Here is a 24217-nt window from a genome sequence, read left to right as displayed (position 1 = left end):
AAAAAAAAAAAAAAGTATGTACATCATGTGTATGAGTGCATGAGGCCAAACTAGGGTTCTCTGAAAGAGCAGCACATGTTTTTTAACATCTCTCTCTCTGTCTCTGTCTGTCTGTCTGTGTCTCTCTGTCTCTGTCTCTCTCTCTCTCCAGCTCCAGTCCCCACCATAAAAAACAAGGGCAGCACCATGGTTCTAAGAACTGGACACGTTTGGATCCAACCTCAGATTCCTAAAGTTCCCAGTTCCCAAGTTCAGGGTCCACTAAGGTTTTAAATCAACTGATTCCCTGATCACTAATTCATACTGGAAATTTGAAGGTCTTTGGTGAATTTGAAGCTGGGATAATGCTCTTTGTAACCCCAAAGGATGGAGCTTCTGGAGCTCCCTTCAAAGGTAGTACCTGAGTGTACAGTGGATGTCCGTCTTGGTCCCAGGGTCAAGTTTGGGTAGATGTAAGCATGACTTCACAGACAGTGAGGCTCTCGGGAAAGCAAGCCTGTCTTAAGTCCAAGATGTCAACCCCCTATCTACCAGCATGAACATTACATCATGGGGCACCTACTGGTACTACACAGTGTCACCTCCCGACACCCCACCCCCGCCGCCCCGTGTCCTGACATCCTCTCATTCATCAGCTCCCTGCAGGGCGAGGGCCCCTTCTTCCCTCTCCTTGGCGGGGGGGCCACACATCTTAGGAGCGCCTGCCAGGGAGCAGTCCACAGTGTTTGGCCCGAATAGGGGCACAGGCTGTTCCGGAAGTGGACAGTGTCAGAGGTTCTAGCGGGAGAGCAGGGAGGGAGAGTCGCTGGGGAGCCGCATTGCCCCAGGGCCGAGGGTGGAGCTTTCCCAGTCGGGAAAGGGCTGGGCCCAGCCTACTTGTGAGGGCAGAACAGTGACTCCCAGCACTCCCTTGAGAAGTCTGGGTGTCGCATACTGCCGGTTGAATTCCCAGGATCCTTCTGGGACCTGCCTGTGAGCCGAGGATTACTGGGTACCCCAGATTCCCAGAACCCAGTCCTGTATTGCAGATCTGAAAGGACCGTGAAAGTTGGAGCAAAGATTTCTCTCTGGACTTCAGATTTCCGGAACGTGAGCACGTCCAGCCCATCTCCGGATCCCGGCTTGGATTCACATCCCCAGCCTCGTGCCCTGTCCCGGGACCTCCGCGCCCGGAGCCCGGCGCCCGAGCGCCCCCGCATGGCGGGTCCGTGTCCCGGGGCTGGGGTTCTAGAACGCGCGGGCAGCTGCTGGCAGGACCCTCTGGCGGAGGCGCTGAGCCGGGGCCGCTCGTCCCCCGCGGTTGCGGGTCGGTGCTGCGCGCGGAGCCGGCCGCTCAGTGTGGTCTACGTGCTGACCCGGGAGCCCGGGCCCGAGGTGGAGCCCGGCGCGGGAACCGAGGCAGAGCCGCTGCCGCTGCGATGCCTGCGCGAGGCCTGTGCTCAGCTCCAGGGCACGCGGCCACCCCCGCAGCTGCGCAGCCTGCCCTTCGCGACGCTGGCTCTAGGTGACACCGCGGCGCTGGACTCCTTCTACAACGCGGGTGAGCCCCCCTGGGGGCGGGGCTTGGGCGGGGCAGGGGCGGGGCTCGGCGACCCCTGACGGGGCGGGCGTGGGTATCAGATCTACGGTGTCTACGATAAGCTAAAGCAGGACTTAAGACGGGGCTGTGATAACGACACGGGAATTTAGTGGATTATGGATGTGGCGGGACTCGAGACTGGATTTGGGAGTCCCAAAGGTTAGCGTGGTGCCGCGCAGGTGGGGCGGGGCAGGCGAGCTCTAGGGGCGGGGCTTAGGGAGGGCAGAGCTGTCGTTCTCTGCGTAGGCCGGAGAACGCGTTATTAGGATGATCTCACGTTGTTCTCTTAGTGAATCCTGAGAGGGTGCTTGGTCTAGGGCAAGGGGCTGTCTCCACAAGGTTGAAGCTGAGAAGTCCTAGCGTTATTACAACCAAAGATCGGTCTAAAGAGGCTAGAAAGGAAGCGCTGAGACAACCCATCCGGATTGGATTCTAGGAGACTTGGGAGTCAAAAGAGAATGGGAGGAGCAGGAATGGGTCTGGGAGCTGGGCAGGGCTGCCAGAGGAGAGATCAGAAGAAGGCAAATTCCTCTCTTTTCCACCTACCCGGATGCTCCACCTCATCCCTATTTGTTCCTCCCAAAGTCAGGGAACCGTGTTTCCTGGATATCTGTGAAATCGGAGCTTAAAAGTGAAGGCTGACCCAAGCACACCACAGATACAGACATGGACTCCTCCGTATTGAGTCACACAGTCCCTCCCTTGCAGACAGAAAGCTACACACGCACACATAAAAGCACAGAATTGTCTTCACATACCCTGACTTCAAGGCTGGAGAGATGGCTCTGCGGTTAAGAGCACTTGCTGCTCTTCCAGAAGACCCGAGGTCCCTAATACCCACATGGGGTGACTCACAACCACCTGTACCTTTTTCTCCAAAGGATCTAATGCCCTCTCCTATCATCCACTCACACGGACACACAAATATATATATATATATATGAAATAAACCAGAGACAGACAGAATGCGACTAGGTTGAGGAGTCGGAGTACAGGACTTCTGTTTACAAAGTTCCTGTCTCCTACATAATGTGGAAATGCCCAGCGGGAGCCCTGTTATATAGCTCATTTTGGGGCCTCAGTGGGATGAGGGTCCTTGGACAATCTCTGTAACACCAGCAATACAAGAATTGTGAAAGCATTGGGAAGTTCTCCAGAGCAGAGCTGAACCTGGCAGGAGGTGCAGGCAGGGTAGTTGAAGTGGCATAGATCCCTGGGCTCCTTCCCCTGGAGCTGTGTCAGTTCTCAGACTGACAGACACCTCTGTCCACAGATGTGGTGGTGCTGGAGGTGAGCAGCTCCCTAGCGCAACCCTCCCTGTTCTACCACCTGGGCGTGCGGGAGAGCTTCAGCATGACCAACAATGTGCTCCTCTGTTCCCAGACTGAGCTCCCCGGCCTGCAGGCCCTGCGTGTAAGTGGCCAGATGGGTGGCAGGGATAGGCGTAGGGTCAGGCTGGGGTTCGGGCTTCCCAGAATGCCAGTATCTGATTGTCTGCCTCCTGCAGGAGGATGTTTTCCAGAAGAATTCGGTGAGCAGAATTTACTGTTCATGCTATGTGTTTTAACCTTTGGCCGCCACTAATCCTCCCCGAGTCTTTATTTACCTCTGACATCAGTGTGACCCTCTGCTCCATGTCGCCTCCTCTTGTAAAAGTGTGACCATGACCCTTTTCTGCTATTCCTGTCCTCATTGGTACTAATCTCTGGTCACTCTCTAACTCTCTGCCGACCTGTGTGTGCTCTCCACTGATTGCTGCCTTCTTCCCACCAGGACTGTGTTGGCAGCTACACACTGATCCCTTACGTGGTGACAGCCACTGGCCGGGTGTTATGTGGTGATGCAGGCCTCCTGAGGGGCATAGCTGATGGGCTAGTGCAGGCTGGGGCGGGCACTGAAGCCCTGCTCACTCCCCTGGTGGGCCGTCTTGCCCGCCTGTTGGAGGCTACACCCACAGACTCTTGGTAATGGGGCTCATAAGGAGGGGGCACCAAGAAGAGGCTGATGAGGGTGAAATGGGCTAGGGCTGAGGGACAGGCCCATCATTCTCTCTCCCTCCCTTCCCTGGCCTTGGGCATCAGCGGCTATTTCCGGGAGACCATTCGGCAGGATATCCGGCAGGCTCGGGAGCGGTTCAGTGGGCAGCAGCTGAGGCAGGAGCTGGCTCGCCTGCAGAGGAGGCTGGACAGTGTAGAGCTGCTGAGCCCTGATATCATCATGAATCTGTTGCTGTCTTACCGCGATGTACAGGTGTGTCACCGGCGTTCTGAAAGGCCATGGCTTAGGATGTAACTCCAGCACTCAAATGGTAGAATCAGGGAGAGCAGGAGTTTCGGGTCATCCTGTTTACAAGCAAATTTGAGGCCAGTCTGGGCTACAAGGGATCCTGTACCAAAACCTAAATAGGAAAGAGAAAGAGCAAGATCATTGTATAATAGGCATTTGTTGCCAGACAAATCCAAGTTCAACCCCTGGCTGTAAGTAAATTGCCAAAGCTCTCTGAGCCTCCATTTCCTTATTTGTTTTGGTATTATTTTTTTTAAAAACATAGTCTCACTGTTTATCCCTGGCTGCCACGGAACTTGATATGTAGATCAGGCTAGCCTACATGGCCACCTGCTTCTGCCTCATGAGTACTAGAATAAAGGCATGTGCTACCACACCTGACTTTATTATTTTTTTAAAGATGTATTTTATTTTTTAATTGTGTGTATGTATATGGAAATTGAACTTGGTCCTCTGGAAGAGCAGCAAGCGCTCTTTGCTGCTGCCCAGCCGTCTCTCCAGCCTTCATTTCCTTATTTCTTTCTGTTTGTTTGTTTGTTGTTGTTTTGCTTTGGTTTTTTTTTTAAAGATTTATTTATTATGTATACAGTGTTCTGTCTGCAAGTATGCCTGCACTCCAGAAGAGGGCACCAGATTTCATTACAGATGGTTGTGAACCATTATGTGGTTGCTGGGAATTGAACTCAGGACCTCTAGAGGAACAGCCAGTGCTCTTAACCTCTAAGCCATCTCTCCAGCTCCCTTGCTTTGTTTTTGAGACAGGGTTTCTCTGTAGTTTTGGAGCCTATCTTGGAACTAGCTCTTGTAGACCAGACTGGCCTCAAATTCACAGAGATCTGCCTGCCTCTGCCTCCCGAGCGCTTGGATTAAGGGTCTGCACCACCACTGTCCGGCCTCATTTTCTTATTTCTTTTTTTTTTTAAAGATTTATTTATTTATTATGTATACAACATTCCTTCCCTGTATGCTTGCATGCCAGAAGAGGGCACCAGATCTCATTACAGATGGTTGTGAGCCACCATGTGGTTGCTGGGAATTGAACTCAGGACCTCTGTAAGAGCAGTCAGTGCTCTTAACCTCTGAGCCATCTCTCCAGCCCTCATTTTCTTATTTCTGAGGGATGATCCTGTCACTGCCTTAGAGGGCATTTGTGAGGTTAGAAATGTCCAGCAGAGCATGTGCAGTGGGTTCTCCATGGGAGGTATGGGCTTGAATTTGCTTGGCCTAAGAGAGTTCTGCAGAGTCTTCAGGATCTGGGGAGGAGAGTTTCAGGAACTGGACAGGCTCAGTCTTGAGATTTTCCTCTGCCAAGAGTAGTTACACACACCTTTAATCCCAGCACTCGGGAGGGGAGAGGCAGGCAGATCTTTATGATATGCAAAGCCAGCCTGGTCTACGGAGCGAGTTCTAGGACGGCCAGGGCTACACAGAGAAATCCTGTCTTGAAAAACGAAATCACCACCACCACAAACAACAACAATAAGGATTTTCCCCCTTGTCAAGGGCTCATGCTGGCAATGCCCGTTCCCTCCCGCAGGACTACTCAGCCATCATCGAGCTGGTGGAGACGCTGCAGGCCCTGCCCACCTGTGACGTGGCTGAGCAGCACAATGTCTGCTTCCACTACACATTTGCCCTCAACAGGTGAGTGGTGGGCCAAGGTTTGGGTCAGAGTCCCGGGGTCCCTGTGGCTTGTTCTCTGTGGAGCAAGAACACTGGCATCCCCCTTGGTAGGGTCATAGCTGTCCAAGGTCCTACCTGTTAGAGCTATTTGCAACTAGAAATAAGTTACTTCCACCGGGGGTCACTAACTCTAAAGATCAATGCCAGCCAGGATCAGTGTCATTTGGGGCTTATTAATATTAAGCCCCTAGAAAGATCCCTCTGTTTATGGCCTAGGGAGTCGCAGGACTGGGTGGGTCAGAGCCAGCAGACATCAGATCTTCACCCGTTTTCCTCTGCCTTAGGAGGAACAGGCCTGGGGACCGGGAGAAAGCCCTGGGTGTGCTGTTGCCGTTGGTGCAGCATGAAGGTCCTGTGGCACCCGATCTGTACTGCATGTGCGGTCGTGTCTACAAGGACATGTTCTTCAGCTCTGGCTTCCAAAATGCGAGGCACCTGGAGCAGGCCTATCACTGGTAACTCACACAAGAGAGCGGGTACAGGGCTTAGCCAGGAGAATGAGGGATGGGGCTGTGGGCATCCATCCAGCCCTGCATCCCATGCCCAACCTGACTCCAGGTACCGCAAGGCTTTTGACGTGGAGCCCAGCCTGCACTCGGGCATCAATGCGGCGGTTCTCCTCATTGCTGCTGGCCAGCAGTTTGAAGACTCTGAGGAACTCCAGATGATAGGTAAACCCTGCTGCTAGCCCACTGTACCCAGCGCAGGGTCCAGAGAGGGCAAGGAAAGAACCCTGGGCAACAAGAAGCACTGGCACATGGACTTTGTGATTGATCTGCTCATAACCACGCTGGAGGCCTTGGGAGCCTTTGAATCCCATATTCTTCCCAAGCCCACGCTTGTGTCTGTCAGACTGAATTCCACGTCCACTTGTGCCCAAGCCATCACCTGTGCTAGGACAAGATCTTGCCACGCCTACCTTTTGGCCCCTGTCTGTATTCATGCAAACTCAGTGTGACCCACACTTGGGACTTCCTCGCTCCTGTACCTACACTCACTGGAGCCCATACCGCCCCACCAGGCATGAAGCTGGGCTGCCTGCTAGCTCGCAAAGGCTGCGTGGCGAAGATGCAGTATTACTGGGATGTAGGATTCTACCTGGGAGCCCAGATCCTTGCCAATGACCCCATCCAGGTGGTACTGGCTGCAGAGCAGCTGTACAAGCTCAATGCCCCCATATGGTAGGTGGCCCCTTCTTCTTCCTTCCTGCACCTGTGTCCATTGGCACCTCCCAGTCACGACCCCAACATGTTGATGTCACTGCCCATGGCACCCAATGCCCCTGTCCTGACTACCCGCAGCCAGGCGGCACCTGGGCTGAGCTGAGGCCAAGGCTGTGTGTGCTCTCAGGTACTTGGTATCAGTGATGGAGACCTTCCTGCTGTATCAGCACTTCAGACCCACGCCAGAGCCCTCGGGAGGACCCCTGCTGCGAGCCCACTTCTGGCTGCACTTCTTGCTACAGTCCTGCCAGCCGTTCAACGCAGCCTCTCCTCAGGTGGATCAGTGCCTGGTGAGGCCAGTGGGAGCCTGGGACCCAGGGAGCCAGGGATGAGGCATGCGGCTCCTGACAGATCTCTTCCCCCTACTGCTTGAAGGTGCTGCGGCTGGAGATTAACAAAGTCCTGCTGCCTGCCAGGCTCACGATTCAGGGGACAGACCCAGTGAGTGCAGTGACCCTAAGCCTTCTGGAGCCTGAGACTCAGGTGACGCCCCCCCCCCCAGAGTCCTCTCACTGCTAAGCATTCCTTTCTCCTACCCCATCTAGTCCCAACCCCCCCCACACACACACACCCCATATATACTTTTTCCTCTTGCAGGAGGATTCTTCCAGCTGGACCTTCCCAGTCCCCTCCATCTGTGGGATCAGGTGAGAGGCAGAACCCTCGGCAAGTCCCTGCCCCTGCCAAGCCTGACGTTCACTGTCCTCTCTCCTTTCCTAGTGCCTCCAAGCTGGACCAGCGCTGCTGCTTCCTCTACGTACTTCCTCCTGCCCAGGATGTCCAGTTGTGCTTCCCCAGCGTCGAGCGCTGCCAATGGTCTGCTCAGCCTTTTGGAGTTGGGGCTGGGATGCCCAGGGGACCGAGAGAAAGGAGGGGGGGCGAAGTTGGCCTGGGGCTCTTGGGGGATGGTTCCTATCTAAATTGCCTTTTCCACTTGTTTGCCCTCTTCAGGTTCTGTGGCCTCATTCAGGTCCTGGTGATGAATCCAGATTCCTCAGCACCCACTGAGGAGGCAGAGGGCGCGAGGGAGGTGCTGGAGGTGAGGCTGTGGAACTGGGGGGCTGGAGGAGAAGCCAAGAGCGAGGGGCCCAGCTGAGCTGAGCTGGGTCCTTACCCTCTGTGCCCTTCAGTTTGATTATGAGTACTTGGAAACCGGTGAGCGGCTGGTGCTGGGCAAAGGCACGTACGGGGTGGTGTACGCTGGCCGCGACAGGCACACGAGGGTGAGAATCGCCATCAAGGAGATTCCAGAGCGGGATAGCAGGTGTGCTGCCTTGGTTCACGCAGGTCCCAGGGCTCTGGAGGGTGGGCATGAGCAGGTCAGGTGTGGCGGGGGAGGGGGGGAGATGGAGAACTGAGCGGCTGTGGGCATGGAACCATGCTGGGAATGTGGCCCCTACAGTGAGTGGGGCAGATGGAAGAGGCCTGTGGGCGAGGTAATATGAGTGTAGAAAGCTGATTCTGGGAGCATGGTCTCATGGTACAGGGCTGTGGGGGTTATCTCTGCTCACATCTTGCTCATTGCCCTCTCCTGTACATTCCCAGGTTTTCCCAGCCCCTGCATGAAGAGATCGCTCTTCACAAACGACTGCGCCATAAGAATATAGTGCGCTATCTGGGTTCAGCCAGCCAGGGCGGCTACCTCAAGATCTTTATGGAGGAAGTGCCTGGAGGTACCAGTCCTGCGTGGGAGGGGAGTGAAACCTGAGGTGTGGGGCATGGGAATGGAGTCAGACAGGGGTGGCAAACCCTAGGGGGGAAATGAACTCTAGCGTGGGTGTGTGTCACCTAGAATTACCTGGCAGAGTGGGTTTGGGGGTGGGAGTCTGGGTCATGGGAATGGGTGTGCCTGGGCCTGGAGCAGAGGGACATCGAGGGGAGTAAGCGGGTGTAAATTATAATCATGAATTGTCTCTGCCCAGGCAGCCTGTCGTCCTTGCTTAGGTCGGTGTGGGGACCCCTAAAGGACAACGAGAGTACTATTAGTTTCTACACACGTCAGATCCTGCAGGGACTCAGCTACCTTCATGAGAACCGCATTGTGCACCGGGACATCAAGGTCAGCCCTGTGGCTGGTCCATTCGGCCTGCCGGGTGTGGGGGAGACATTGTGCCGGTCCGAGGCTGGCAGTTTGGAATGAGAGAGCCCACCTAGCAGAGAGGTCTCTTGAAGGAGGAAAAGTCATGTCTGAAGTCAGAGCAGACAGCAGCGCCAAGTAGGGCATATACATGGGACAGCTGGGGGAGGATTCGATAGAGGCTGGCTCAGGATGTAATATCCAGGAGATTCAGGTCTCAGGATGGGGGGGGGGTCTAGTTCATCTCAGGGGCCAATCCCAGTGTCCACTTCCATCAGGGGGACAATGTATTGATCAATACCTTCAGTGGACTACTTAAGATTTCTGACTTTGGCACCTCCAAGAGGCTGGCAGGCATCACGCCCTGCACAGAGACTTTCACAGGTGGGTGGTGAACTCTCGGAGACTTCTGGGGAATGGAGTTTCTTCTGGGCAGAGTTACAGCTCTAGTGGTGAATGGAATCTGGGGGCAGGTGACTAGATCCAGGGGGAGGTGATAAACGCTAGACTCCGAGGTTGGACAACTGATGAAAATGAGTTTGTCACCTCAGATAGATGTAAGGCAAAGGGGGGTGGGTAGAGTTTGGGGGGAAGACGGTGAGATATGTACAAGCTGTGGATGATGGAGTCTTTGATCGCCATACAGCCTCGCTTAAAAATGGAAGCTTGGAGGGCGACGGAGCCTAGGCCGATGATGAAACTCACGTTAGGAACCTGATGCCCACTATTTGAGATGATGGGTTCACCTTGGGGGCAGGTGGCCAGCGGATGATGGAGGCATTGAAGCCTGGGTTGCCGTTGTTCTGATTCCTTTTCTAGGGACCCTGCAGTATATGGCCCCGGAAATCATTGACCAGGGTCCGCGAGGATATGGAAAGGCCGCTGACATCTGGTCTCTGGGCTGCACTGTGGTTGAGATGGCCACAGGTCGACCACCTTTCCACGAACTAGGGAGCCCGCAGGCTGCGATGTTTCAGGTGAGTTCCTCCGGGGTGTAGCCTCTGGAGGGTGGGTGGAGCCAGACGAACACATCTAATCTTGGCTTTATCCGGTCTGTCTCACCTCCACAGGTGGGCATGTACAAGGTGCACCCTCCAGTGCCCAGTTCCCTGTCAGCTGAGGCCCAAGCCTTCCTTCTTCGAACTTTTGAACCAGATCCCTGCCTCCGAGCCAGTGCCCAAGAGCTGTTGGGCGACCCCTTCCTGCAGCCAGGGAAGAGGAGCTGCAGCCCCGGCTCTCCTCGTCCTACTCCCCAGCCCCCAGGTGCTTTGAGGGTGGAGGAAGAGAACACAGCGGAAGGGAGGGCAGAGGCGCTGAGCTGGCGGGAAGACTGATTGATGGCTTGTTCCTCCCTCAGGCGCCCCTTCCACTGACTCCAGTCCTTCAGCTGACTCAGCCACCCAGGCTCAGACATTCCCGAGACCCCAAGCACCCTCTCAGCACCCACTCAGTCCGCCAAAGCGCTGCCTTAGTTATGGGGACACTAGCCAGCTCCGGTGAGTGCCTAGGGTCCTGGAGTGGGTTTCCTTCGTTTGGTTTTGCCTTTCTATTCATTTCTTCCAGAAAAGGCCTCCCTGAGTCCCGAACACCCTGACCCCTTACAAGAACAGCATCTGTTCCCTCCTGCACTTCCCCAGATGCGTGTTGCGTTCACTCTGCCCCTCTCCAGCTGGGCTTAATTTCTATTAACCCCGTGAAGTAGGCATAAAAGCAAAAGAGCCAGGATTCAAACCCTGCAGCAGAGGCGGCTGCGTGGCGTTGCCCACCCTTCATCTGATGCTCATCCTTTTGCCCAGTGTGCCTGAGGAGCCTGCCGCCGAGGAACCCGCCTCCCCCGAGGAGAGTTCGGGGCTGAGTCTGCTGCACCAGGAGAGCAAGCGCCGGGCCATGCTGGCCGCGGTGCTGGAACAGGAGCTGCCCACACTAGCAGAGAATCTACTGGAACAGGAACAGGTGGGCGGCCCGCCCCAGCGCCTCCTGGTGGTCAGGCTGGGCTAAGGACTGATGGCCCACCAGCAAGCTTCTAGGTTGACTGCTTATGGGAACACCCACGGACGGCCCCTCTCTTCTCAGGATTCTCGACTCAGCAGGAATCACGTGGAACAGCTGCTTCGCTGCCTCGGGGCACAAATCCACACGCCTAACCGCCGGCAGCTGGCCCAAGAGCTGCGGGCCCTGCAAGCTCAGCTGCGGGCCCAGGGCCTGGGGCCTGTCCTTCTGAATGGGCCGCTCTTCGCATTTCCAGAAGCGGTGAGGAAGCTTCCTCAGCAGTTAGGGCTGTGCAATAACAGGTCATGAGCTCCCTGCAAGGCCTTGATGTTCTAGAATTCTATGACTTCCGGGAAGAAGCACGTCTCTCCAGTCCTGGTCTCCCAGTCCCGCCCTTGACCCCAAGTCCGCCCACCTTTCTGTCCCAGACTTTCTAGGGCTTGGCAACCCAAACCCCACCTCTGTTTGAGGTTCAGACTGTGTCAGCCGCGCCCTCCCTCCCTCCCCAGGTGAAACAGATCCTCCGCAGACGCCAGATCCGCCCACACTGGATGTTCGTGTTGGACTCGCTACTCAGCCGTGCCGTACGGGCAGCGCTGGCGGTGCTGGACTCGGGTAGGCGGGGTTGGAGCCCGCCAGCGGGACGGAGGGGGTGTGGCTATGGCGGGGTGGCTCCGGGAGGCGTGGCGACCATAAAGTTGGGTGGTTGGAGGCTCAGTTCCGTGAGGCGGGAAGGACCCTGATTTGCGCTGCTTGGTCACTACCCACTTCCAACTCCCAGGCCCTCTGAGTCCTAAACGGGCGTCGCGCCACCTTGAGCTCAGCCCACTCGAATTGGCAGAGGTGGAGAAGAAAGCGGTCTCACCGAAGTCAGAGGAGTGGAGTAAAGCGGAGTCCCCGCAGAAACCGCAGGAGAGCCAGCAGCTACAGACCCAGCTCCCGCCAGAGCAGGGGTCTCCGTCACTGACCGTTCAGTTGGGCCTCTTGCGTGCTGAGACTGACAGGTGAAGCCTCTTGGAATCACCTCAATAAGTTGCACAGGCTTCAACCCGCAGGTTATTCCATTCTCCCCGCTCGCCCCTCTGCCCTCCCACAGACTTCGAGATGTGCTGGCTGAGAAAGAACGGGAGTGCCAGGCCCTGATGCACCAGGCCCTACATGGGGTGCATGCAGAGACCAGGGCTTACGCCCTGGCTTCAGAGCCCCCAGGTGAGCAGACTTGCCTGGGGAATGGGGAGTACAGGGCTACTTCTAGCAGGGGACACCTTTGGACTCATTGCCTGACTGTTTGACAGCCACTCTCTCCAAGGACCAGAGCCTGGTGCAGTGGCTGCAGGAACTGAGTGTAGACCCAGCCACTATCCAAACGGTAAGCAAGCACGTGCTGCTGTCCCTGACCCTGTCTTTGACCCCCACCAACCAAAGGCGGCACCTTAGTTTGTCTTCCAGCTCTCCAAAGGTTTTCCCTACTACAGAGAGAGACCTTCCATGCTGGGCAAGCTCTTAGTATGCTCCTCTCAGACAGATGGGGAAACTGAGGCAGCAAGGGGGAAGTAACCTGCCTGAGAATTTTAGTAGGAAGAAGCAAGAACCTGATTTTCTGTCTGTATCTCTTTGTAACTTTTTTTTTTTTGTAACCTTTCCGTGTCTCTGTTGGTTCACAACCAGCTCCTGAGCCATAGCTTCACCCTTCAGACCCTGCTCACCTGTGCCACACAAGATGATCTCGTCTACACCCAAATCAGGTACATCTTGAGTCCTCCTCCGGGGACGAACCAGAGAGAGAGGGGGGGGGGAAGAGGGAGAGAGCTGCGAGCCTGCCTTGATTTCTCTCTGCAAACCCCAGTCCCCTGTTCATAGTGGTTCCTAAAGAGAGCACAGGGCTTCTTCTGGCTGAATTACATTGACCCTTGATGTCCCCAGAGGAGGGATGGTGTACCGAATTTGGAGAGCCATCTTGGCACAGCGAGCAGGAGCCACACCAGTTACCCCTGGACCCCGGGAGGCTGAATGATGGCATCAATGGTACACAGCTGCCGTGAATGAACGAACAGAAGACACAAACACTTCTGACACACCTGTCCCAACACCCAGGAGCAACTGCAGGCCCCAGGCCCCAACCTAGTGGGCTGGATTAACTAGGGAGGCGCCCAAGGACACTACATCCAATCAAAGACCATTAAACACAGCACTTGTTACCACTTGTCTCAGCAGCTTCAGAAGAGTGTATGTGGGGGTGGGGCATGTCCAAGGAGCAGTTCCCTGAGGTCTCCATGTCTGAGTGACCCTTTTTCATTCCCTGGGCTCTTTCATGCTAACCCCTTACCACTCAGACCTCATTCCCTGCTCAGTGGGCAGTGGCTCCATGGACAGACTTTATTGACTCCAGCCATGGGTATACTTTGGTGGGGTACACAGAGGGGTTTAACAGGGCTATGCCCTGGGGACCAGGTTGGTTCTGAGGGGCAGAAGGCCATCCACCCACTCACATGGACGCTCCAGGAGTGTCTGCCACAGCTGCTTTTCCTCAGGTGTGGAATCCATCCAGGGCACTTGGAGCCCATAGCTGCTGCCTGGAGATGGGTGGGCCAGAGTGAAGGGTGCTGTCCCTTTGGACACCTCAGGTTCCCCCCCCCAAAAGTTTCTTGTTCCAGATTATGCTCTCTACCCAGTCACCCCCAGTTCTTTGAAGACAGTTTAAAAAAAGGGAAGTGAAGCCAGGTGTGGTGGTCCAGGTACTTGAGAGGCAGTGGCAGGCAGATCTGAGTTCGAAACCAGCCTGGCTTACAAAGTGAGTTCCAGGACAAGCAGGCTGTTGCGTGCGCGCGCACATACACACACACACACACACACACACACACACACACACACACACACGGAAAAGGAAGTGTTCAAGGCCACCCCCTGGAGCCCATGCCTCCAAGTTTGACTTCCCTCCGGGCCCTGCTCTGCTCACCTGTACCAAGGCTGAGGCGTGTGCCCCCCAGCTGGCGACTGGCCAGGGCCCCGTGGTCCCACAGGGAGAGCTCAGCACAGGCTTGGCGTAGGTCGGCAGGCCCGAAGCCATCATAAACCATGGTGTGGTTGAACACAGGGCTGAGGCTTCGCCGAATCACTCTCGTGCGTTGCCGGCTGGCCCGACTGTCGTCAGGTAGCACTGAGCTGGGACAGGTAAGAAATGAGGGCTGGTATTGAGTGACCCACCCCTTAAGACTCCCTAGCTAAGCCAGTCAGTGACCATGGCCTGTCCTTTCATATGTCCGTGTTCCCCTGGCCCCTGCCTGAGACCAGCCCTCCAGCCCTCGCTGCTTGGGAACCTTTACACCAGTCCTCTCTTGGTGGTCGCTCTTGAAACTGATAACTACTGTTCCCGGGATCCCAGAGAGTAGTCTCTGAAATGCAATTCTGCTTTTTCCTGGCCCGATGACCTCCAGTATTCCCTGCCCACCCTCTTGAGTTTCCAAAGCCTCTGAGTCATTCTGCAGAATGTTCCTCGGATGTGCGGTAACAGAAAACCCAAACGGGAACCCAGAGTCAGACTGACCTGCCTCCACTTTACTTCTTGAGGGCAAGGTACCCAGAAATGCTTAGAGGTTCTCCAAAGCCTACTTTGAAAACCTCAGGGCTGAAGGTGTAACTCAGTGGTAGAACACTACTTGGGGTGCCTCTGAAGCATTTTGGTCCCCAATACGGTGTAAGACAACCACAGTCACCGTCCAGTGAATTACAAGTTCAGGACCAAGCTCCATAGCTTGTCCTTCCAAGATTTCCAAGAAGGGGCCCTTGTGGCCTTCTGGGCATGGTAGGTGCTATGGGTACACAGCCTCCACAGAATGAAGCCTGTACCGGCTGATTCTCTGTCAGCCTGACGCAGACTAGAGCATGGGTCTCAGCCTTCCTGACACAGTGACTCTTTAATGCAGTTCCTCATGTGGTGGTGACCCCCCCAACCAGAAAATGATTTTGTTGCTGCATCATAACTGTAATTTTGATACTGCTGTGAATCATAATGTAAATATCAGATATTGTGACCCTCAAAGGGGTTGTGACCCACAGGTTGAGAACCACTGGCCTAGAGCCCTCTGAGAGGAAAGAATCCCAATTAAGAAATCGCCTTCGTGCCAAACGGTGGTGGCACAGTCCTTTAATCCCAGCACTCAGGGGAAGAAACAGGTATAGCTCTGTGAGTTCAAGGCCAGCCTAGTCTTGAGTTTCAGGACAGCCAGAGCTGTTATACAGAGAAACCCTATCTCAAAAGATAGCAACAAGACAAAAATATGCCTCCATAAGATTGGCTGTGGGCAACTACAGAGTATGTCCCTAACTAGTGATTGGTGTGAGAGGGCCCATTCCACTGTGGGTTGGGCAACCCCTGAGCTGGCTGTTTTGGATTCTCTAAGAAAGCAGCCTGAGTAAGCCAGTAAGCAGCTCCTGCCTTCAGGTTGCTTTCCTGCTTGAGTTCCTGTCCTGACTTCTTTCAATGTTGGGAGTATAAGCCAATTAAATCCTTTCCTCCCCAACTTGCTTTTTGGTCATTTTTGGTGTTTCATCACAGCAATAGAAACCCTAGCTAAGACACAATTCCTCAATTCCCCTGACCCCAACTTTTTTTTGTAAGACGGGGTCTTGCCAGGCAGTGGTAATGCACGCCTTTAATCCCAGCACTAGGGAGGCCAGGGGCCTCCTGGTTTACTAGACCTAGTTCCAGGACAGACTCCAAAGCTACAGAGAAAACCTGTCTCAAAAAACAAAACAAACAAAACCCAAACAAACAACCCACCCTGTCTCAAAAAAAAAAAAAAAAAAAAAAAAAAAACCAGGGTTCAGGGTCTTACTCTGTCATCTTGGCTGACCAGGTTATCCTGGAGCTTACAGAGATGCACCTGCCTCTGGCTCCAAAGTGCTGGAATTAAAAACACATGCCACCATGCCTTGCCTAAACCTTTAAGACAGGGTCTTACATAACCTGTGCAGCCATGGATGACCTTGAGCTGACCCCTCTGCCTCCAACCCTAGTTTATGTAGTTTGTAGGGAGCCAAGCCAGGACCTCATGCCTGCTAAGCAAGCACCCCACCAGCTGTCGCAGGACCCTAACCCTTTGCCCAGCTGATCACTTCCAACTGATCTGGGTTGAAAGGACAGGTTGGTCAGAGGTTGGGAGCAGAAGGAAGGTACTGAATGACATGTCACGCTGCCTCTCACCATTGTATGTAAGTGTCCAGGGATCCTGGCCGCAGTGGCACGAGGCCCTGAGCTTCCTTTACCCAGAAGTGTAGCTCCCCACTCAGAGGCTGTCCTCCTCCTGTGGGGACACTCCAGTTCAGACCACCACCTCATGGAACAGGTCTCTCACATCCCAGGGGCCTGTCCAGCTTGGCCTCTCACCCTCTGAGCCTGCAGGGATGTACTTGAGGGACAGAGAGAGCAGTCCACGGCTGGGAAGCTCATCTGGAGATGGAGGCACCTGAAAAAGCCGGAGGTGGGCCTTTCAGTGGTGAAACAGGCCAGAGGCAGCTGGGACATGGTGGTTGAGAGAAGAGTATTGGGGACAGGGCTCCGCTGAGGACGATGGGCAATACTCTCCAGGAAGGGGCATCCTGGCTGGCAAGCCTTGCCTAAGGGTAACAACCAGTTTGAGGCCCAGTGAGGCTCTGTGGAACCTTCTGCAGGTGCTTGGTGGTCCGTGGGGTAAAGGAGGGACATCTGTGTTCGATTGCACACCAGCCCTTACCCGGGGCTGTAGGGGGAGCCAGGTAGCCTCAGTGTCCCAGTTCCACGTGTCTAGGGGTACTTCGACCTCTCCCAGAAAGATGTTGCGACCCAGACTTTCGCGGTGCCACACGGACAGCTTCAGTACGCGTCCTGGGAGATCAGCCTGCTGGACGGAGTGCTAGAGACAGGAGGTGAGTTTCAGTGGAGCGCGCTGGAACCCGCCCCCACACATGGCTGTGGCATGCCTGTTGACCGGAGCTGGTCTCCCCACGCTCCTTGCGAAGATGGATTCCTGATTCTAGGTTAACAAGGGTCTCATTACCACAACCCAGCACAAATTGCCAGGCTTTGGATTGTGCTAACCAGCAGAGGCCGGGTCATTCTGTCATTCCCCTCACAGAACAAGGCCCAGAGCCACCAGTGAGATTAACTGGGTGGACCCTGCCACTCATGCCGCCACAAATGGCAACCAGTTTTTTTCAGGGGGCGAGGAGGGGATGATAACACCCTTGTTGCCTCACCCGCAGAGTCTCGTTGAAGATGGGGTTCAGATTCCGTTTCTTCACCGACGTCTTGCGCTTGTTCTGCTTATCCGGGAGGAGGTAGGTTTTCACGTAGCTGGATGAGGGAGGTGAAGGCTGGAGGTAAGAAGGGGGCCCTTCCAGAACCATCATCCGGCTCTGGGGGCTCCACGTGAAGGCCTGGTGCTAATCAATTAACAGGCATCCAATTTAGCATGCCTCCCAATGACACTTTCGTGCCCATTTTGAAGAGGAGGAAACTGAGGCTGAGGCAAGTTGAGTGGCAGGCTGGGTCTAGGAGTGCTCTCGCCGCCCCCAAGTCCCCTGCAGCCCATATGCAGGGTAGTCACTCACGGATCAGAGCGGCGACGCCTGGCGGCGGCCAGTCCCTGACACTGAATCACTTGTACTCGCAGCTCGGCAGCGCCCGGCTCGTAGCGCAGTGCGAAGTGCACCGAACCCCGCACCTGCACGGTGCCAGCCTCAGGTTCCCCCGACAGACTCATCAGGCTGCCGCTCAGCTGCAGGCGGGGCGGGGTGGGAGGTCAGGGTCCCAGGCAGGCTTCCCACCGTGGACTTGCCTGGGCACCCCGCCCAGCCCCTCCCTAGTCCTTCACCGTGGAGGAATTGAGGCTGGACACAGAGGAGCTGCTGCTTAGCATGCGGTTGAGCGAAGGGCCGAGTCCTGGGGCCTCTTCCCCATTCTCCTGGATCTCGGAGGTCGCCTTGATCTGGAGAGGGGAGAAGTGATAGGGGCATCCTCTACTTCCCTGGACTGTGCAGGGGGCACCGACAGGTCTCATCCCCGGGGCAGACACACTCTCGGTCTGGAATCCGTTCCCGGTCTTGAGAACAGCCGAACTGGCTACTCCCGCCTACCTGGGCTGCAGACGGCCAGGACTCCTGCTCCGCCCTCGGCTCAGGATCCAGCGCTGGGTCCGTCTCTGCCACCTGCACACCCCCTTGGTCGGGGGCTGGTGGGGCACAAGCTACTGAGAGAGCCTCTCTCCTGTGTGTGTCGCTAAGCAAACCTGGAGGGACTTGTTAAGAACTCTAGTCTCCTGTCAGCTTCAGGCCCGAGAGGTGACCTGGGGCTCCCCATTGCGGGTGGGAGGGCAGGGAGAAGAGGAAGGTGAACATGGTAGTTGGGGGGGGTCACTAAACACTGCCTCTGATCGCCTCAATATCTTCTGCTCCCCAGCTCACCCTCCCACTCACCTTCCTGAGCCTGGGGTTCCTCCTCATGATCTGAAGTCTTTGAGGCTACATATGGTGAGGGAAAATCAGGTCCCTGAGGAAAGCAAAGGGTAGAGCTCATGATGGGGGTTAATGAGGAAGGGGTCAAGGGTTATGCTGGGGTCAGAGGTCAGAGACTCCAGCCAGCTCACCTCAGTGTTGGAGTAGGGCTGCCCTCAGGGCAGGGCTGGCTACCAGCTGCAGGACCAGTCAGGCCTGTACTTCACACCCTGGCATCCCAGGCCTATCCCTCCTGATGTGCCAGCCTGACTCCTAGGTTCAGTCGGTGGGGCGGTAACATCTGAGTCCCTGGCCTCAGCCTCACCTGCTTTAACCCAACCCCATTTTTTTTGGTAGTAGGCTGGCTTCGCACCTCATGTGTGGTTGAGGATGAGCTTGAACTCCTGTTCCTCCTGTTTCTACATTCTGAGTGCCAAGATCCAGGCCTCCATGCCTGGTTTATGTGGTGCTGGGGTTTTTTAGTTTTTTGAGACAGGGTTTCTCTGTAGCTTTGGAGCCTGTCCTGGAACTAGCTCTTGTAGACCAGGCTTACCTCGAATTCAGAGATCCGCCTGTCTCTGCCTCCCAAGTGCTGGGATTAAAGGCATTCACCATCACTGAGGCCTTATTCTTTATAGCTGGCTTTACAGTTGCCTTAGAGTCTTGGTCCAGGCCACAGGTTGATCAAGGTGGTGAAGCCCCGAGCACAGAAGAGAGCTGCCCAAGTCCCCAGATTCCCAGTAATGGGGGTTCCTCCCCTAGCATGTATCCCCATTTGGAAGCACAATGTGCTTGCTATTGGCTTATCCAGGCATTGGGTACTCACTTGGGTCTCGCTGTGCCTCTCTGGAGCAGCCATCTCTATGGAGACCCTAGAAGGAGGGAGCTGGGTTTTACAGGGCTGGGTAACTCTGGCAGCCCCCTTTCCTCTCTGTGCCTCCTCCTCACCTTGGCTCTGGCTCTTCTTCTGCAGTGTCTATCCCAGCAGCCTCTGCCTCACCATCACTTCCCAGAGTCTGGTCTCCTGGGCTCAGGAGAGAAACTCATGAGCCTCCATTCTCCGGATGCCCCAATCATGGCTATGGCCCACAGGAGATGCCCATCTACCTCCTATAGCCCGCAGAGGGCGGGGCTACTCAGACACTCAGTGGGGGGGCTGGGCGGGACTAGAACCCAGAGCGCAGCCCTGCCCATTTACAGTCTGCACCCTTGGCTTTCCAAAGCTCCCCCTCCCTCCTCACCCCTGGTGGTCTTCTTCCTGCGGATGGAGGCCCTGACAAGGTCAGACCCAAAATGGGCATGCTGATGCCGTTGGGAGCGTGCTTCTTGGAACCAGTCCCCCGTCAGGATCTTCAGCTGCCCGGGGTCCGCCAGCGAGGCTCGGAGCTTGCTAGAAGATAGTGGAGAACACGGCTGTCTCTACTCACCTAACCAGCCTTCCTGACACCCGCTCTGGACCAGGGACAGGGGCTCAACAGCAACACACATGACCTTTGTCCTGGAGCCACTCAGGCTACTGAGGGGACGATATCCAGACTAGAAAGTTCAGTGATGGAGGTAAGAGGACCTTCTGTGGGAACCCAGGAAGGCTTCCTGGAGGAGCCGACCTGTGAATTATTTCTTAAAGGCTAAGTTGGAATTCTCTAAGGTTTAGAAGCAAAATAATCATTATTCATGAAGTGGTTATTGCGGGCCATGCCTGGTAGTTTATAACACATGTATGTGTAATGTATGTATGGTGTGCATGCATGTGTGTGTGCTCCCATATATGTGGTCACATGTGTGTATGTTTGCATGTGCAGGTCAGTAACTGAAAGTTGGCCCATCCTTCTGTAACTTAGCTATATATATATATATATATATATATATATATATCCTATATATTGAGGCAAGGTTTCTCACTTGCATAGAGCTCACTGATTTGGCGAGCCTAGCCAGACAGCTTGCTCCAGGAATTCCCCATCATTATTGCCCAAGTACTGAGACTATGGGTGGGCCACCATACTGCCCTGGCATTTACATGGGTGCTAGAGCTCTGAGCTCCTCCTCGCGGCTATGCAGTGAGTGTGTACCCACGGAGCCATCTCCATGGACCCTTTGCTCTGTTTTAGCTGAGAATGCTGAGGTTCAAGGTCAAGGCAGTGGCCCCAGTTTACACAGTGGCCCGACAGTGCTTTACCCTTACAATCCTCGGCCTCTGCTACTCTTCTGGGGGGAAGGAGCATCTTAGGCTTGGAAGAGTACTCGGATTTGGGAGCACTGCATGGCTAGAACAGGTTTATGGATATCTGGGTGGGGCTTATAGGGAAATGGATGAGTGGGGAGCTGACAGGGACCAATCAGGGTGACTTGTAGACTCATTTAGAGGCTCTGGTGCTATGTTCTGAGGCTGGGGAGGGGCCAGCAGAGTATTAAGGACAGGTGATGTCTGTCCAAGTGTCCTGTCCCAAGGTGGAAAGCCCAGAGACAGGGGGACTTGAGGGAGGACCTGGTACAGGTTTGGAGTTGGCCAAGGTCAGTGGAAACCAGGGAGTTAAACCAAGAACCACCCAGACCCGACATGCAGCCTCCAAGGACCCTGAATCCCTTCCTTCTGACTGGTGGCTGTCCTGTCTCACCTGACCCGTCCCTCCTCCAGCTGGCGTAGGCGGGCATCTCGTTTGAGGACATCAGTGATGGCCTCCTGCTCCTCCTCTGTCAGGAAGCTGAGGTCCAGCAATCCCTCAGTGTCCGGTTCTGGCCCATATGCCATGGGGAGGGAGGGCAGGGCCCAAAGCCTCTCCTGAGATGTGTGGCCTCTCTGGGGCATCAGCTGGGGTTGTGCCCCAGCTGGGCATATGTAGCTTCCTGGGGATAGACCAAGGGTCAGTATCTTCTCAGATACACAGCGCCTCCTGGAGTCAATGGCCTGTTCTCTCCCAAGCACACACACGTTATAGAGCAATCAAGTGTAGGCTAGGTCAAGGTGAGGTGGAGTGTAGGGGGATGCACTTAAAGAAGGCTACAGGGCACAGAGCACATGTGCACATGCCCCTAAGGACACACAGAGAACTGCAAGCCAGTGCACACTGATGCGTGTACCCGCTGTTCTAGTCACAGTTGTATGGGCACAAGGATACCTGGACAAAGACAGGTAACCTACACACGTTCCCGATGACGGGTCTGTGCACACAACACAAGAGACCTGAACTCAAGAGCTGTGCACAGTAAATCTTAAAATTTTTTTGAAGATTTATTTATTATGTACACGGTGTCTGTCTGCATGTATGTTTACTGGCCAGAAGAAGGCACCAGATCTGGGTTGTGAGCCACCATGTGGGTGCTGGGAATTTAATTCAGTCAGTGTTCTTAACCTCTGAGCCATCTCTCCAGCCCACACAGTAAATCTTAAATCTGCACATATGTCCACACAAATGAGACAACTATTCACAAACAGATTCCTGCATATTCACAGATCTTGCCAGCTTTTCTCTCACACATACATACACACACACTCTCTCTCTCTCTGCCCATTTAACCCAGCTGTGAACAGGAAGTCAGTACTTTGCACACGACATAACCTGATTGTTAGTGAAATGCGCAAATATACCTGCACAAGCTCGCAAATGCACACCCAGCCTTCTCCACTGCTCACGCTTAAGCCCCTATCCAGGGAGCCTCCCAACCCAGCTTGCCTCTGCCTTTGCCTCCCTCCACCCTGCCCTGGCCCATTTGGCCTTCCTGTCTGAGGCAACCTCCTCCCCAACCTCACCCCCAACTTCCTCCCCCCGCAAGGTAACCACAGCACCCAGTTCCACTGAGGCCACCCGCCCTGGTACTCCCCGACAACAGCACTACCCTCTTGCTTGGAGGAGATTCTGAGCCCCTCTGATTACAGGGGCTCCCCAACCCCCAAACTTGGCTGGAGGCCCCAGGTGGCAAAACAACTCATGCCCAGGCACCACAGCCACTCCGGAAGGAAAACATTGCCAGCTGAGAGGGGCGTGTGGACGTGGCAAGGGCCCAGCACTCAGTAGTGGCCCTGGCCTGGCCTCACCGGGCAGTCTCTCCTCTCCTCCCCCCCTTCCATGCCAGGCCTCCAGGTGGAGTTGAAGTGGGAGCAGGGCAGCTCAGAGGCTGGTCCTGGCTTGTGCCTGTCTCCTCCTGCCCCTGTCCCCTCCCAGCTGAGTCAGTGTCCAAGCCTAGCAAGCAGGTGTCCTCTCCTACCCTGCTTTCCCTCCGGGGGGCGGGGGGGGGGTCTGCACATCGGCATCTGTGTAGCGCTGGGCAGACGCCTGTGCGCTGCCAGTGACTATTTTCCAGAATGGCTGTGCTGGAGGTGCCAGCTAGGAGGGCGGCTTGGGAGTCTTCTGTGGCATGGTGTATGAGCATTGCTGTGTTGTGCTGAACTGCTGCATTAGCAGGGTGGACATATGTGCAGGTCAGGCGATGGGGATAGCATCCTAGCCTAAGCGCTGTGTGGTTGCACCATACTGTATGTCACCAAGGAGTGTTGACACTATGTGCAGTGACTTTCTGGGAGATAGTGCCATGTGGGTGGGTGTATGCGTTTCTTCCTGTGTGGTTGGCCAGCCCAGGCTGTGTTGTGGTGTGTACCCTAGTGCCCTGGGGACCACCAGATGTGTCTGTGTGTGAAAGCGGAGAAACATTTGGCAGAACTGGGCCTGGCCTTTGTTTTGCAAGTCTGCTCAGTCTGGGCTGTGGGCCTCCAAGTCCAGGTTTTCTCTACCTCAAATTCCTTCTCTTTCCAAGGCAGATCAAGCTCCTGGTGCCCTCCCCTACCCCATAGTGACACCATGGGACAGACCCTTTGGTGACAGAAAGTATGTCAATCTGCCTGGGCAGGCCAGAGTCATAGACTTGCTCGTACTTCCCCCACCCAAAGCTCCCAAGGTGCCAGAGTATGCTCAGGACACCAGGTGGCAGTGCCTGTCCCTTAGACCACTGGCGGGAGAGGTGTGTTACCTGGAGGGGTCCAGAAGGGAGGGCAACTTCGAAGTCAACTCCAGCTCTCCAGGAAGGAGTTTCAGAGCCCAGAAGAGCAGTGGGTAGGCAAGGCTGACTCGCCCAGCTGCAGCTGCCCCAGCCCTGAGGAGGTGGAGGAGGAGGAGACACCTCAGCAGGGCCTGGTGCAAAACCGGGCCTGGACTGCAGCTCCCCAGGTGCACTGGGGCACCCACAGCAGCTGTCAGAGCAGCCAGGGCCAGTTTTGCAGGTCCCTGTGGCTGTGGCAGGGGCCCAGTTTTTCCCCTGTAACCAAAGGATGCCACACCTTCAGGGCTGGCTCAGGGCCTTGGCTGGTCCATCTGTGGAATGGGTAGCAGACCCTCTCTGCCACAGAGGGCCAATAGAAAACTGCTTTGAGAGCAAAGTTAGAAAGTTTTCTAAGAGCTTCAGTAATGGGAGGATTACAGAGGAGTTGCCACTAAGACTATGGAGTTGCCCCCTGGACAACCTTGACAGAGTCTGTATGGCCTTGAGCAAGTTTCTTAACCCCTCTTGGGCAATAATTTCTTTCTATGCAAACTGGAGTGGGACCCAAGAAGCACAAGTGCCTGGTACAGCTGGTACACAGGTGTCTGGTACATACAGCTGGTACACAGGTGCCTAGTACAGCTGGTATACAGGTGTCTGGTATAGCTGGTACACAGGTGTCTGGTACATACAGCTGGCACACAGGTATCTGGTACAGATGGCATGTCATAGATGCCAGGTGTCCTCTAACAGACCAATGCCCATGGCTATTTTAGCACCTCTGACCATCCACATTCACAGAACAGCCATTTGTCTCCTCTCCCCTGTGGCTCCTCCTATTTGAAGGGCCCTGGATTCCAAAGCCAGCTGAGGAGCCCACATTCTCACTATCAAGTACCACATCTTGCTTAGGAGAACCTGTTTTGGGACCATAAT

The 24217-nt window shown here is 55.1% G+C and overlaps 2 protein-coding genes across 5 annotated transcripts; one reads left to right on the top strand and one right to left on the bottom strand.

Moving 5' to 3' along the window:
* The first annotated feature begins 877 nt into the window (after positions 1-877).
* Positions 878-13044, top strand: Map3k6 (mitogen-activated protein kinase kinase kinase 6). Of its 4 annotated transcripts, none has more exons than XM_050153090.1 (29): positions 878-1540; positions 2853-2992; positions 3087-3110; positions 3353-3543; positions 3661-3829; positions 5403-5509; positions 5833-6003; positions 6107-6219; positions 6570-6729; positions 6899-7061; positions 7147-7254; positions 7369-7418; positions 7492-7587; positions 7723-7810; positions 7902-8035; positions 8317-8444; positions 8694-8830; positions 9127-9232; positions 9668-9825; positions 9919-10111; positions 10206-10344; positions 10645-10801; positions 10922-11098; positions 11347-11452; positions 11619-11841; positions 11934-12046; positions 12133-12206; positions 12506-12582; positions 12761-13044. In XM_050153090.1, the coding sequence occupies exons 1-29, from the start codon at positions 1198-1200 to the stop codon at positions 12849-12851; spliced, it is 3936 nt and encodes a 1311-aa protein (XP_050009047.1). In that variant the 5' UTR covers positions 878-1197; the 3' UTR covers positions 12852-13044. The 4 variants fall into 4 exon arrangements, with proteins under 4 accessions (XP_050009047.1, XP_050009071.1, XP_050009062.1 ...); XM_050153114.1 differs by having other exon boundaries at positions 12698-13044; XM_050153105.1 differs by having other exon boundaries at positions 12684-13044.
* A 155-nt stretch (positions 13045-13199) lies between these two features.
* On the bottom strand, positions 13200-23574 carry Sytl1 (synaptotagmin like 1). Its single transcript, XM_050153127.1, has 15 exons — positions 23273-23574; positions 20926-21154; positions 19549-19697; positions 19256-19331; positions 19134-19179; positions 18290-18362; positions 17951-18045; positions 17689-17802; positions 17426-17592; positions 17072-17168; positions 16570-16728; positions 16224-16302; positions 16041-16140; positions 13794-13999; positions 13200-13410 (listed from the first exon to the last, which is right to left on the bottom strand). Exons 2-15 carry the CDS (start codon positions 21114-21116, stop codon positions 13271-13273), a joined length of 1692 nt encoding a protein of 563 aa, XP_050009084.1. The 5' UTR covers positions 21117-21154; positions 23273-23574; the 3' UTR covers positions 13200-13270.
* Between the last annotated feature and the right edge of the window lie 643 nt (positions 23575-24217).

This window comes from Alexandromys fortis, unplaced genomic scaffold (genome assembly GCF_014885135.2).
Source record: "Alexandromys fortis isolate MF-2015 unplaced genomic scaffold, M_Fortis_MF-2015_v1.1 scaffold_26, whole genome shotgun sequence".
NCBI classification, from domain to species: domain Eukaryota; kingdom Metazoa; phylum Chordata; class Mammalia; order Rodentia; family Cricetidae; genus Alexandromys; species Alexandromys fortis.
This window is presented reverse-complemented; position numbering and strand designations above follow the sequence as displayed.

Excerpts from the sequence above, each read along its gene's own strand:
- Map3k6 (XM_050153090.1), top strand. The coding sequence starts at position 1,198 with ATGGCGGGTCCGTGTCCCGGGGCTGGGGTTCTAGAACGCGCGGGCAGC. Across the intron at positions 7,419-7,491 it reads CCCTCCATCTGTGGGATCAG|TGCCTCCAAGCTGGACCAGC; the intron begins GTGAGAGGCAGA and ends CTCCTTTCCTAG. Across the intron at positions 8,445-8,693 it reads TATGGAGGAAGTGCCTGGAG|GCAGCCTGTCGTCCTTGCTT; the intron begins GTACCAGTCCTG and ends GTCTCTGCCCAG.
- Sytl1 (XM_050153127.1), bottom strand. The coding sequence starts at position 21,116 with ATGCCCCAGAGAGGCCACACATCTCAGGAGAGGCTTTGGGCCCTGCCC. Across the intron at positions 19,332-19,548 it reads CAGGAAGAAGACCACCAGGG|GAGACCAGACTCTGGGAAGT; the intron begins GTGAGGAGGGAG and ends TCCTGAGCCCAG. Across the intron at positions 13,411-13,793 it reads ACGCCTCAGCCTTGGTACAG|GCAGCAGCTATGGGCTCCAA; the intron begins GTGAGCAGAGCA and ends ACCCATCTCCAG.